This window comes from Anguilla rostrata, chromosome 7 (genome assembly GCF_018555375.3).
Source record: "Anguilla rostrata isolate EN2019 chromosome 7, ASM1855537v3, whole genome shotgun sequence".
NCBI classification, from domain to species: domain Eukaryota; kingdom Metazoa; phylum Chordata; class Actinopteri; order Anguilliformes; family Anguillidae; genus Anguilla; species Anguilla rostrata.
In genome coordinates, this window is record NC_057939.1 from 6,531,553 (window position 1) to 6,547,090 (window position 15,538).

The window sequence follows — 15,538 nt, forward strand, 5'->3', positions numbered from 1 at the left end:
ACTTGGCAGCCTAATGCGTTTCCAGGACAATGGATGTGGACGCTGCAGCCGTTAGATAACACATCCACATCTGCCCCTGTCACAAGCCCTCCACAACAGCAGCAACAGTTGCCCCTAGAATTCCGTTCATATAAATTATGATAAAAATCTATGTGGGTCCTTTTTTTTGTTGATACATTTCAAACAGACACATATTTCAGGAGAAAAAATATTTCCAGACCACTGCAAAGGTTCCACGTACTGTTTTACTTAAAACACGAGTGACGTGCATGAGCATCTTCACCTGTTATAACATCTCCTGATTTAATTTTAGATATGAAACAAAATTAATAGAAAATTATCTCCTTCACTTTGCCACTCTCGCTCTCTCTCTCACACACACACACACACACACTCCCTAGAGTAGCTTACACTAGATTTACTGTAAGACTAATCCACCCGAGCCCACAAGGGCTACAGCATGGGCAGGCTTTCGTTCAATCTAGCCATTTAGCCTCCTTATACGACCAGTAATTACCTTGCTCAAACCAATTTATCTTCCCTCTGCGTTTCAGTGGTCCGCAACCTTGACAAACAGCCTTGATTTAACCACAAGCCCAGTCAGGTGTAAAGGGAATTCAGACAGACAGGGCCATAGATAATGAGGGGTGGCACTCGCGGCAGAGATCCAAAACAAACTTAGCGGACATTTTATCTCCTAATTTTAGTCAGGAACAGAAGCCTTGTTATCGGGTTGTCTGTAGGAGAGGTGTGACTCGCACACGATAAATAACACAAGAGAAAGAGCAAGAGCGAGAGCGAGGGAGACAGAGAGAAAGAGAGAGATCTTAGGGTATAAAACAAGGCGTTTTATTGATTCCCACACACGTGGGGGAGGATGAGAGAATTAAGGAGAAAAATGAAGACAGAGAGAGAGATATAAAGAGAACACGAGAGGAGGAGTGAAAAGTGCAACACTCCTGGGGGCAGAAACCGGCTGTTCTATGCGACGTTCTAGCAGGCGTGGGGTGGGGGCGGGGGTGGGGGGTGTGGGGGGGGGGGCGGGGGGTGGGAGAGAGGTTTTGTGTGGGGGGGGGGCGTGGGGTGGGAGAGAGGTGTGTGTGGGGGGGGCGCGGGGTGGGAGAGAGGTGTGTGTGGGGGAGGGGGGGCGCGGGGGTGGGAGAGGTGTGTGTGTGGGGGGGGCGGGCGTGGGGGTGGGAGAGGCGGTGGCAGGTGTCTGTAGTACTCTGAGTGTCTTTATCCCTGTCACAGAGAAAAATGGGAGGGCTTACACACTAGTGACTCAGTGTGTGATTCTGTTACCACTGCGGGGGGAAAGAGACCAGCATGCTTTTCTCAGATTAGCTTCAGGCAAATTGTGAATGTGATTTACTGAGCTCAGAGGCACCGGGGCAGCGTGAAATGCAAACAGCTGAGACGATATAGTTGAGCGAGAATAGATTGGCTGCAATCTGAGCTTGCTCTGAGATTCAGGTTTTAGGCTACATGTTGCTATATCATCAAAGTAGATCTGTTCTTAATCAAACTGGTAACTATTCCTCAAACTATGATGAAGAGCCGTTATTGGTTTTCCTCAATCGCAGCGGTTCCCAAACTCAGGTCTGGGACCCCCCCCCGACCCCCCCCCCCCCTTCCCCCTGTGTATGCCGTTTTTCATTCGATTCACAATTGCGATCCCAGAATTCTAACAAGCTGTAAATTTTCCTTAATTAGGTGTTTTTTCACGTTTAGAGGTATTATTGACCACATTAAGCCGCATTATGCCAGAAATAGCTATGCGTGCCACGAACAACAAAAATTCCCACGTTCATATCGTGCTAATTGTATTATGTTAAAAATCACCCCACTGCTCTACTGCACAGGCAACACTGAGTGTAACACACAGGCTGTCACTTTGGCAGCAGGTGCAGAAGTTAACACGCAGACTCAACGCAGGCAGGGAAACCGTCACTTAAACCTGGCAGCAATTCCATAAACTCGCTGTCTTTATTCATTTTCCCCTTGCATCAGCAACGCGCCTCAAATCTCAAAGAGTCAACCCAGAGGCCACAGGTTTGGCATTGGCTTTCCTGGAAGGAAACCAGTTATGGTGCAGCTATGACAACTACGACAACATAATCGCTGCCAGTCCCATTAAATTATCACCTCGTGTCTCTCTCTCTCTTTCCATCTCTCTCCATCTCTCTCTCTCTCTCTCACACATACACTTCCACAGCTTTTTCACAACACGCAAGCTCACGCAAGCACATGCTGTACACATACTGCACACAACAACACACCACACACACAAACAAACAACCTGATTTGCTCTTCAGTGATGAGCATCTAGTAGAAATGTCCTCCAGGTTGAATATTACAAGGAAATGTCCTTTCTTTTTTATTTGAATGTCTGAGTTAAGTCAGGCCAGTAAGAGAAGCGAGTTAATTTTTCAGCAGATACATTACTATGAGAAACGTCTCACTCCTTTCTACAGGATGACCGGGCCTAAATGAAAAACAAATATGTTCTCCCATAAACTCCCTCAGACAGAAAAACCTGTTATTGGGGTTTTTTTTTTAATCTTGCAGAAAAACAGCACACACTGAACACAGATAGTATGGGAACGTGTGGAGAATCTTGACGGCCATAGCTGGCATTCTGTGCATACCATCGACTTTGTGTCGTCCTCCCCCCCCCCCACCCCACCCACCGCCATGCCCCGGCCCCCTCCTCCATCAGATATACAGACCATAGCCTGAACACAACCACGGCTTTGTACTAAACTTGTTATGCCAGTCACACTGAGTCACTATACAGCATTTTCCAAAGTCGACATAGTGACAGCATGTCACACACACACACACACACATGCACATACATATGCACATACATACACAGACACACACGCACGCATGCACACACACATACGCACGCACGCACGCACACACACACACTCAATTGCTACATTCATTTGCAGGACTGCACAGGGGCAACCTGTAATTATGTTAGTGAATACAAATCCATTGTAGACAGATTGTGCCTGCAGTTATTTCAGAGCTGTCATTAGCTCAAATTGACTAAATGAAGTGAAATCTGACATATTTTTAGTGGCTAAAGAATGTAGAGCAACCAAAGACTATTGTCCCAAATAATATCAAATATGCCCTGCAGTCAGAGGGCTCATTTCACACCGTTTTAACCAATAATATTTGGATGAAATGCAATGCGCACATTTGAACCAGGACGCTCATCTCCTCTTTACTGCGCATAACTTACTTAAGTGCTATTTTAAAGTGGTACATTGAAGTCACACAGATAACCCCCCTCCCCCCCGCCCCTGTCAGAAAGAGGGGGCGCGGGCGGGGGTGGGGAGGGGGATTCAGGTCGGACCAAGGACCTTCATTCTGGCACTGCATGGGCAGAGGGGAAATATGATAAAGGAAAACAGTCAGGGAGATAGAGGAAAACAGTCAGGGAGATAGAGGGAGGAAGCAACCTGTTTGATCTCTGACCCCGGGATTCCGACACAGGCTCCCCCAGCGGAAAGTTCCAGAGTCACGGCCCCCCCGCTGACCCTCCTGAACTCTCTACTTCCTGTCCCCAGCACCCCTGCCCTGTCCCACAGCCAGAGGGTGACACAGACATCCTGTTTTAGCACCTCTCTCATTTCCCCAACGCTCGAAACACCACATCTTACCACACACAAACACAAACACGCACACACACACACACACACACACACACTAACATGCATACACACACATACACACCCACACACACTAACATGCATACACACATACACACCCACACACACACAGACACACACACACAAACACAAACACGCACACACACACACACACACACAAACACAAACACGCACACACACACACACACACACACACACTAACATGCATACACACACATACACACCCACACACACTAACATGCATACACACACATACACACCCACACACACACAGACACACACACACAAACACAAACACACACACACACACATACACACTCACACAAACACAAACACCTACACACACACACACACACACTAACATGCATACACACACATACACACCCACACACACACATACACACTCACACAAACACAAACACGCGCACACACACACACACACACACAAACACGCATACACACACACACACACACACACTAACATGCATACACACACATACACACCCACACACACACATACACACTCACACAAACACACATACACGCACACTCACGCAGAAGCTTTTCGTAGCACCACCATCTCAACCAGGAGGGAGAAACTATGTGTAAAAAACTCCAATGTAATACCATCCAAACCAGGACACAGAAGTGTGCCAAAGCCAGCAAAGAAATATTTTGGAGACAGAGAGAGGAAGAAATACGTGCCTAACTAATGCAGAAATACATACAAAGGAATTACTTTCCTTACCTGCGTATTAATACAATTACATAATTGTATAACTAAATAACATTGAGGCTGATGTTATCTCACAGTCTGTAATAAGTATGTATAGGAGCGCTCAAAATTTTCACCAGACCACAGAAAACTTGAGGCTGGGAGCTAAGATGAAAAGAGATCAGTTAAAACTTCATCAATCACAGGGGTGAGAACACAACCTTGCTACAGTGTGAGATTCGGAGCGCTCTGTGCTTTGGGTTCACCCATAGCCTAGCAACTCCCAAATCCACCAGCAGTTCACAGACCCAAAGAGAGCGTCTAAAAACAAGGAAGCTAACCTCGGCGTGCTGCAGAGACGTCGTAGCATAGCAACACTGCAACAACGCGGCCAACACGTTACGAAAAGTGTTGCCAGAACCAGCTGTGATACGGGGGGAAAGTCGACCGACTGTAATCCCAGATGCAGCGCTGTGGTTCTGTAGCATCTGCCTCTCCCCTGTGAGAGACAAACTGCTTAAACTGCCAGCAGAGAGCGCGTCAGATGTGACATTCCAAAACAGCGGGACGCTTTACAAACGGACGTCGGAAGGGTTCGCGCTAATGAATAATAATGTAACGTAGTAACAAAATTAAAAGCCACAGGTGGCAAGCGCTGCCAGTGACAGGAGTCATCGGGGAAATTGGTCCCCCGACTGCACACGCCTCGGTCTTCCGAGCCAAGTCCGGGCAATCCCGCTCCCGGTGACAGCTTGCGCTGCGGCTGAGCCCAATCCTCCGACCCTGAGTCAGCCGCGTCCAGACTCATTACTCTGGTGTTCCTCTACAAACACGAGCCCGGTCCCGGGCGCCAAGATCAAGATCCAGATCGCGGTTGGATGTGGTTGCGGCACGTCTCTGCGTAAACCGAGAGGATGCGCCACTCATGCTTACAATACTGCAGCCACTAACCAGCTTCGTATGCTAACAGAACTGCAGCCCCTAACCAAATTCGCATTCTTACAGAACTGCAGATGCTAACCAGCTTTGTATGCTAACAGAACTGCAACCTCTATCCAGCTGCGTATGCTAGCAGAACTGCAGCCGCTAAAGCCGGGCACCCACCGCACGCGTCGCGTATGCGTCGCGTAAACAGCAGGGCGAAGCCGCACGGCGCGACGCGTAGGGTGTCTCCACTGGTTCCGTTTGTGTCGCGCAAAGGCTTGCGTAAAAGCTATATATTCCTAGTAGCTCTCGCAGTCTGCAGTGGGCTTACATCGTGTATTTCACGTTTGTTCACGACTGTTGATTATGGGTTAAGTGAATACTTTGGTGAGAGACCTTTTTCAGTTTGTTAATTTGGTAATATTTCGTTAACTCGTAAATACGTGAGAAAGTAAACGCTTTCAAGAATTACCATAAACTTAAATCGCAACGTAGCCTGCATAACAATCAATCTCAAACTGTATTAATTTATTTGCTTGGTTAACAAGCGTGCCAATTTCATGAAGAATATGTAATGATCATAATAATAATAAATAATCCGTAATCAACCATTGGGAATTCCCGTGTTGTCTTGCCATTCACGTCAAAACATTTATAGGATCAGATTTAGTAAAATCAGCTAATCATGAAAAAGTCAGTAACAGTTTTAATCTTGAAGGGATATGAACACCACAACGCCATGAACACCGGAAGCTTTGAAGTACAAGTGCAATAAAGGCTTGCTTACAACTTCATTTATAAAATAGGCGCATTTTCATCGGCAAGACCACTAAATAATCTGATTTTTTTAAAGCTCTGTGGATTATCTGATTTTTATTAACAAGCCCTTTTTGAAAGCACGGCGAACGAAGACATCGAAGAAGTCAAATAGGCTGAGCAATGGTTGGTTAAAAACTATCTTCCAATACTCGAGCTAACAAACCGCTGCTCGGTGCATTCCCTTCTACGTCACTCAATAGCCTACGTCTTTCTGTGGTGTATTTTCAAATTTACCCCACCCCCTCCGAAAAATAAGACAGCGAAACTAAGTTTGCCTTTCCCCCAGGTTCCAGTTATTTATTTATTTTTACAAAACGAAAAGGCTTGTATTTTTTTTAGCTGCTTAAAAATATCTGGGAGGTAACTAGGGACACACCCCCAGTAATATAAGAATGAAATATAAATCAGAGCATGTATACCTAGCATTTTAGAGCATATTTCTGTGTATAAACAGGCCAACGTGACGCGCGACAAGCCGAAAAAATAGAACAGAAGCGAAAAACTACGCTTCAGTTCGCTTGTGTCGCGCGAGCTTCGCAGCCGGTACGCGACGCGTTCGCATCTGGTGGAGACGACGTCGCCCGCTGCCGTTGTAATAACAGTACTTCAACTACGCTTCAGTTACGCGCGTAATACGCGCGTAGTGCGCTCGCGGCCGATACGCGTGCGGTGGGTGCCCGGCTTAACAAGCTTCGTATGCGAGCAGAACTGCAGCCCCTAAACAGCTTCTGGGGATAGACAGAGGCACGCAGAGTGTGGTCCTAAAGTGTTCAACAACAAAAAAGACTTGAATTGTGTGGCCCAGGGATAACTGTGGCTGCGTGAGAGAGTGTGTGTGTGTGTGTGTGTGAGAGAAGGGAAGATAACGATGAAGGGTAGAAGGAAAATAATTCATCTGTAAGTATTGTTGAATGCTTGCTATTTCCACACGTATTAAAATAAATATACTGCACATTAGTGTTATTAATCTATGTTATTCTAATTTCACATGCTCACATGTAATTTCACATTTCAGCTTCACATGTTGCATGTATGTTAAATTAATTTTCAGACAGAGAGAAAGTGAGATGAGCAGACAGGTTAATTGAGAGAGAGAGCAGTGCTGTTTTGTGCCTCTGTCCCCCAGGTGAGTCCGCCGGGGGGCGGTTCTCACACAGCCCTGCGGAGTTCCAGCAGTAATTATTACTCCCCCACCCCCCTGGACGCTCGCCGCTCAGTTCTAAAAAAAAAAAAAAGAATAAAAAACTCCTCTGGGGAGTAAGCGGAGGAAGGACGGCGTCCTCTCTGAACGAAGTTTGAGAATCTGGTTTTCTCCTTCTTTTTCTCTCTCTCCGCCGCTCGGTGGCTTCCATGATGTATTATTCCAGCACAGCAGCAAACGAGCCTCCGTCTGAGACACAAGCGGGAGAACCTTTGCTTTCTGCTGTTATAACATATATATATTTTTTAATAAACCGACAAATCTACTGGAAGAAGCATCAAAGTAAAAGAGCCACTAGCAAGGCACATGCCTCAAGACCAGCCAGTGAAGGACAAACTGTTTTTTTTGTTTTGTTTAAATGATCGTTAAATAGAAACTTTGAGGTGTTGTCTGAAAATGGTTTTTAGACATGAGTGGAAGACAGCCAGCGAGTCTGCCTTCATGACTGACTGGGGAAGATCGTTCCACCATCGGAGCAGGAAGACAGAGAAGAGCCGGGAGCCGCTAGGAGCACTCACTGGACCCCCGAAAAGGACGGGACAGGACAGCCAGCTAAGGAGAGGATGCTGAACAGAAAGGTCCCGCCATCTCCTTCTCAAACATACGTGATCGATAGTGGCTAATAGTAAAACAAATTATAATGCAAACTGATCTCAACATCTGCATACAGGGCACACACACACACACACACGTAATGTATTTACTCAGCGACTTAACAACATGATCTGACCCCCATGATACACAAACTTCACCTTCTGTACCTGTCCAGTGCCCTTCTGTGCCCGTTTAAACTTAAGAGGTCTTCAACAGGGACCTGACCTGAATACAAGCCGTATCACTCCGCATTTCTTGGTCTTTCTCTCTGCTTTGATCCTGCCAATCTGATTTTAAATCTCATCCCTCGTCTCCCAAAAGTAGAAATAATCCAGCCTTCTGTGCAACATATATAAATAGAAATGGATACACACACACACACACACACACACACACACATACACAGACACATATACAGACACACACACGCACACACACAAAGATACATGCACATAACAATACATATACAAACATGTATGTGCATACAAACACATGCACATCCACAAACACGCACATACATACTTCACTCACACGCATATACATATCCAACACACATGCACACCCACACACAAAAATGCATGCAAATGACAATAAATACTAACTATACATACAAACACATGCATATACACATCCACACACACACAGACACACACACACAGACATAAACAAACACAACACACATGCACATACATTCTCAACGTACGTACACCGATACACAAACACAAACGCGGGCAGCAAATACACAAAAGCACACACAAATATACACAATCACACACAAGCACGCACACAAGTACACACAAGCGCAAACAAATACACACAACCACACACAAGTACACACAAGCACACAAAAGCACACACAACCACACACAACCACACAAGCACACACAACCGCACACAAGTACACACAAGCACAAGCACACACAAGCACACACGACTGCACACAAGCACACACAAGCACACAAAAGCACACACAAGCACACAAAAGCACACAAAAGCACACACAAGCACACACAAGCACACACAAGCACACAAAAGCACACACACAAGCACACACAACCGCACACAAGCACACACACAAGCACACACAAGCATCAAACCCCACAGCACATCAGCAAACGGACAGAGCAGAGCAGCCCCGGAGCAGGGCTCAGACGGTACCTCTGTGCTGGTGTCCGTAGTGTCGCGGAAACTGATCCTTTCTGCCCGATCTATCACAGCTTCATCAGCGCGGCTCGTACGCACTCACACACACACACAAGCGCGCGCGCGTCTCTTCGCTTCGACGGCAGCGCGGCGAGTGATCGACGAGCGCTAGCGTAGCCAGTAAGGAGGGGGGCGAAGGGCTGGACGCTGTCACGGTGCGGTGAGAACTGGGGAAGTTTTCACAGCGTCTAATATTCCTCTTTACGCGGCTGACAGATGTGCTCAGCTCTCCCCATTTACTCATTTACTTCGCTCGTCTGGCTGACTGATACCGATTTCGCTCTGTGAATCTCAGCAGCTCTCGTTCAGCCGACTGCGTCCACCCCGCTGGCTCTCGGTTAACTCTGTCCGTGCCACTGATGCCCAATCCGCTCTCCTCAGCCCACTGAAACTCATTTACTCTGTCCCCTTCACACTCAACGAGCCCTGTCCACTCTGCTGATGACCATTCAACACTGTTACTCCACACAAACGAATCTGACTGTCACAGTAATACTCATTTAACTCTGTGCAGCACACTGATACTCATTTAAATCTGTCCAACACACTGATACTCATTTAACTCTGTCCAACACACTGATACTCATTTAACTCTGTCCAACACACTGATACTCATTTAACTCTGTCCAGCACACTGATACTCATTTAACTCTGTCCAGCACACTGATACTCATTCAACTCTGTCCAACACACTGATACTCATTTAACTCTGTCCACACACTGATACACACTCTGTCAAACATGAACTCATTTAACCCTCTCCAGCACACTGATACTCATTTAACCCTCTCCAGCACACTGATACTCATTTAAATCTGTCCAACACACTGATACTCATTTAAATCTGTCCAACACACTGATACTCATTTAAATCTGTCCAGCACACCGATATACTCATTTAACTCTGTCCAACACACTGATACTCATTTAACTCTGTCCAACACACTGATACACATTTAACTCTGTCCAACACACTGATACTCATTTAACTCTGTCCAACACACTGATACTCATTTAACTCTGTCCAGCACACTGATACTCATTTAACCCTCTCCAGCACACTGATACACACATTTGGCATGTGTAGGGAAATGAAGAGAGCATTCTTATTTTTATTGAATATGCTTCAATTTATAAAATCGGACTACAGCCGAGCTTGTAGAAACAAGGAGACTTGACAGAAACTTCCAGTCTATATTATATAATGTGCTGAAAAAAAAATCCAAACAGCCAGCGTCTAATCAATTGTGCACATTTTCTGTTTGTAACAAAAAAGGAAAAATCAATATAAAGTTGAAAAAGGCAATGTTGTTTACTGGTGGCCTATAAATGAAAGTATAAGTGTAAAATGCAGACGCTCTCAAACTCTGCGAGTATCCCTGTTAAAATGAGCAGCGCTGCTGATTGGGGTAGGGCCTTGTTTCCACGTCGCCGGTCCAGACTCTCCCAGAGTGCACGGGGAACGCGAGGGAGGACGGCGAGACGGACAATCTGTTCCCCAAAAATAAACAGAGGCCTGGTGCGTGCTGTGAAGCGCCCTCTCCCGCCCCCCCCCCCCCCCCCGCCCCGAGCCAGAAGCTTCCGGAACCTTCCGGAGCCCAAAACGCAACACGTTTAGCCTCTCAGACGAAAACACCCTGGCCGTGCGGTTTCCGTGTTAATGGGGGGGGGGGGGTATGGGGGGGCATTTTTAAGGGCGTGCGTCCCCGCCTGGAGGGCGTGGAGCCGGCACAGGCTCAGAGTGACAGCTGCCATGACGCACAGCTCTCCTGCTCTAACCCAAACAGCCGGAGGACATCAAATGCCTTTAAGACCAGGAGCCACATTCACACGTATTTCTGGAGCCACTATCCAGGCGTCTGTGCTTTCAGATTGCCGCGGACATCTGTCGCTCCCAAAGCTGTGGTAATATTGCTTTATCACACTACTGCGCAGTAAAATAAACTCCAAAAAGAATACTTTAAACTCTTTTGGAGTTTAAATAGAGCACATATGGTCACTGCTGGACTCAAATAGACTGTTAGAATTCATGTTGATAAATGTTTGATTTTGAGTTTGGATATCTTTGTGAACAAACAAAGAATTGGGTTTTTTCATTTTCTAAAAAAAAAATATTCTAAAATTGTCTGCCAGCACTGGATTTGGCCTGCAGTGCCAGCGGAGCTGATTTTTAACTGAGCTGAGCGGAGAGAGGGAGCCGTGCCACAGAACAGGAAGTAGGTCACCGCTGTCATTCAGTGCAGCTGTGACCAAGGGGACCCAGCTGGGACACATGTTGAGGCGACTGTGAAATTGCCCCTTATCCCTTACGAGGTGAATTCGACCTCGTCTCCATCAGATCACAGACAGGAGGGCGGTAAATAAAGTCCGTTGAAATAATGAGAGAGGCTGGAGGTCGTGCTCATTTAGTAAAATCTGCAGCATCTGTTAGGCCCGTCATGTGACTGCGGGTCTGAAACGGGGTCTTTAAAACATCGTGCTTCCTCTCTCCTCTGTGGCCCATACGCTGAGCGTGTGGAACACGCCCGCGTGTGGGGGTGGGGATTATATGCGTCGGCTCTCTGTAGCAGCGTAGGAGGGCATGAATTATTCACTTTTCATCTCTCTCGCTTTCTCCCTCGCTCCATCCCTCCCTCCCTCCCTCCCTCTCTCCCTCTCTCCCTCTCCAAAAGCGCGTATAGAGAGTCGTACTGTGGAGGCTACAGTACGAGCCCGTGAGTGCCTCTTGTTCCTCTTTCTTCTTTCCGTTTGTATCAAAGCAGGGACGAGGGGGGGGGGGTGAAGAGTGGAGTGACGCATAGTGCGTACGCATCTGACACAGGTTGCCCTGTTGCCATGGAGACAACCCCTCCGCCACCGCCATTATCACCGCCGCCGCCGCCACTCTCCACTTCTCCGGCCCGTTAGCCTCAAAACAGCCCCCCCCCCCCCCCGCACACGCTCTGTGTCCCCGGCGTCGGGCAGCTGTGCACAGGGCAGACCTGCAGTGGGGGTCGTCCGATGTTACCATGGCAACACGCCGGCATCACCAGGGCATCAGCGGCGGTGGCGGCAGTGGCTATCCCCAGCTCACTGCAGCACCCTCCTGAAGGGTAAGGGACTCTGTGCTTACATAACAGCCAATCACAGAGCGCCAAAGTTAGCCCAAAGCCCAAAAACAAAATGGAGTAAAGTATCTCAAGAGATATCGAGTCTGAGTCAACTTAATGATTGTTTTGTCGTAAATGGAAAGCAATATGTTTGCTGTCCACAGGGAAATACAAAGGAAAAGGGGCCAGCAATGATTTATTTTGTTATTCCGGTGCATTATTCCATTTTAATTCTGATAATTAAATTCAAAACACTCATCTGGCATATATAGAGGCGTCTTAAACCACTGTGCCTGTTTCGGATACCAACGCACTGCGATAAGTTTCCAAAGAGTGAACACACACGCATCACAGCACAGCAGAAACTTCACCTCATTGCTGCAACCGGTCCTACTGTGCATGTAGCTTTTGCGCACGTGCCCAGTGTGGTGTGGAATGAAGAGGAAGACAGGGTACATCACATGTGTTGAGGAGCTGGTGGTGGTGGTGTTGGGGGGGGGGGGGCAGTCACACAACACCTACGAACGCCGCGCAGATGCAATACCTGCAGTGCAGCGGGGAGGTGTCTGGGGGCGGTGTGTGAGTTCGAGCCATGACGAGTCACACAGGTGGGAGTGAGGAAAAGAGGGAGCAAGAAAGAGAGAGGGAGAGAGAGGAACGAGAGGGAGGGAGTGGGGGCGGAGGCCATCGTGGGATGCTGGTGAAAGCACGTGGGGTGCGAGGGGGGGATTGCAACAAGAAAAAAAGAAAGAAAGGAAGGAAGGAAGAACACCTAGGAGTTCCTGGGTGATTTCAGTATGTGGGTGTGGGGAGGAGGAGGGGGCATATCGTTTTTTTTTTTTTTTGGGGGGGGGTTGCATTAAAAGCAGGATGGTGCTCTGGGGGCAGGGTGAGCGGAGGCGTAGCACGGGGTATGGAACAGCATGGCGCGGCTGCAGGTACGAGTGGGCGCTGCGCGGTGGGTGGGCGGGGGGGCGGAGGGGGGGGGGTGAAGCGTGTGCCGCAGGGGAACCGCGCACAGAACTCACTTAATTGGGGAGAGAATAATGGCGCACAGCCCTCCGTGACAAAATCTGCAGAGCAGGGGGGGGCAGCTCATGGGGCCGGGCGGGGGGTTCAGCAGCTGGGAGCGGGACAGCGATATTATAGGCAATGAGGCCTGCCATCAGATGTAATTTGGAGGTGCGAGGAGGCGCAGGGAGGTGTACCCTATGTCCTGCAGGAAGAACTGACTGAGTTGGTCTGACTGAGCTCTATAGGAGAAGGGCAGCCTTTCCCCCTTTGTTTGGCATTAAACTGAGCCATATCCCTCCTTCCAGGAGGAGAGTTTGACCTTATTTGCTCACAAAACTAAGTATAAATTGTTTGGATAGAAAGGTAGCCAAGTGAAAGATGGGGAAACTAGAAATGCTAGGGAGGTAGCTAGAGACCCAGCATTACTAGTTACCCCATATTTTCTATGGACTGCCAATGGAGAGACTTCTCCTGTACAACAGAGATAGGATCCATCTCACATTCACTGTCTGAATATTAAGGGATGGCATGATGCCCCACCAGTCAAATAGTCTTGTTGTAATTTGTTTGCTTTCTTTGCTAAAAGACTAAAGCAGTTGTAAAAACAAACAGATCTAGCCATCAGCTCCCAAAAAGACAAGAAAAAATACTTAATGTCATTTTGCCCAGGTCAGTGAATCTGTGTAAACCTGCATATAGTCACAGTTAGACAATTACAGCAAGCTCCCCATCAATCTATCACATCTCAGACCTTTCTAAGTGCACACGCACAGCTGTACTCATTCAGCCTTTCAGCCAATCAGCTTGCAGGTGGGGTGCAGAGGGGACTACACTCTCCTGTTATTCATTTGGTAACAAAATCCTTCTTTTCTCAGACACGACTTATTCTTGCTCCCTGCAGAATATTCCCACCAATTAAAAACAGGTAATGGGTTCTGGAACCCTCTCCCTTAAGTACCAATATTACTGTATTCATTAGCATATGCCCACATGATCCCATGACAACTATATTAAATTTGACCAACAGGTTCCACGTGACCGCTTAACACAAGCATAAAAAGGTTTCTTTTGTGAGTGCCTCCAATTTAAAAATACATGCATCTCCAAACATCTTTAAACATGAATCTTTCCCCTCAGATGTTAAGCCAAGTACAGGATATTTGTGTTTTTGTTTTAGGGGTCAGAGGAGAAGCTGCAACAAATAAACAAATAACTTTGCCTACGAACCAAAAGGGCGCTCTCCAGTTCTGCATCTATTTCCATGTTTTCCTACGACAGCTTTGCATCGACCTTTTCCAAGGATACCAGACACATCCAAACAACCCCACTGCTCATTTGAATGAGTGCCAACCCATCGTCACGACAACACCATAGAGACACGTGCAGACCCAGCACTCCTTAGAGCGCTCGGTTCCCTGGTGCCCACGGCAACGCAGCGCTTTCCCCCCCCCCCGGCTACCAAAATAAAAAAGCTTAACAGGCTAATGCAATTAGCCCTTCAGAGCGCTAACAAATAGCTGGGTGACGACGGCTCGCTTTCTCTCTCTCGTCGAATTTGAGAATGAAAGCCCTACTCAGTGTTCTCCAGACCTCACAGATTTATGTTCCCTCCCTCCCTCCCCCTTCCTGCCCCCCCCCCCCCCCGGAATACCAGCCCCCTCAGCAGTGCACTGACCTGCAGTGTCTGCCACCTCCTCGATGACCGGCGGCAGACGCAGTCCGTCCATCGCTCCTGCCGCAGAACAGAGGAAGCGGGGCTGGGGGGAAGGGGGGGGTGTGGAAGGGGGCGGGCTAGGGGGGCGGGGTCCACACACTTGACTGAGCTGCGGGGGGAGGGGCGGTGGCCTTGGAGATGAGCGAGATAAGGGGGGGGGGGTTCAGGTGCAGGGGTCACAATGGATAGACGCTTCCTGGGTGGGGTGGGGGGGCTGAGCACTAAGATCCAGACGAGCTCAGCTGCAGCGTAGCTTCATCCTGTTTGTGAAGAAGGAAAGGAGACAAATGAGACAGACACCACAGGTAGACGCATGCTACATCTCCCCCTCTCTCTCTCTCACTCTCTCTCTCTCTCTCTCTCTCTAGTTCTCTCTTTCGCCAATCCATTGCTACACAGTTCTCTACTCTGTCTCGCCATTCTCGTTCCTCACCATATTGTCATGGCGTTGCTGGCTCTTAGCGTTCTTGATGTGCGTGTCCTCTATCTCCAGACACCGTTTCCCCTCTTTCCTGCTCTCTCTCTCTCTCTCGCTCTCACTGGCAATGCAGATCAGCTAACAACACTATCAGCAGCTCT

General features: G+C 48.0%; 1 protein-coding gene across 5 annotated transcripts in view; it reads right to left on the reverse strand.

The window, feature by feature from the left end:
- The window catches only part of ccdc136b (coiled-coil domain containing 136b), a 36,601-nt gene extending 21,572 nt beyond the window's left edge, over positions 1 to 15,029 (reverse strand). For 3 of the 5 annotated variants that reach the window (XR_010331116.1, XM_064342519.1, XM_064342517.1), the window contains exon 1: positions 14,921 to 15,029. Coding sequence is in view for 2 of the 5 variants with exons in the window: in XM_064342519.1 (XP_064198589.1) it covers positions 14,921 to 14,972 (52 nt within the window). In the remaining 3 variants the exon portion in view is untranslated. Of the gene's footprint in view, positions 1 to 4,742; positions 5,484 to 9,097; positions 9,765 to 14,920 lie in introns of those variants that run through there. The other 2 variants (XM_064342520.1, XM_064342521.1) reach the window with 2 other exon arrangements.
- Between the last annotated feature and the right edge of the window lie 509 nt (positions 15,030 to 15,538).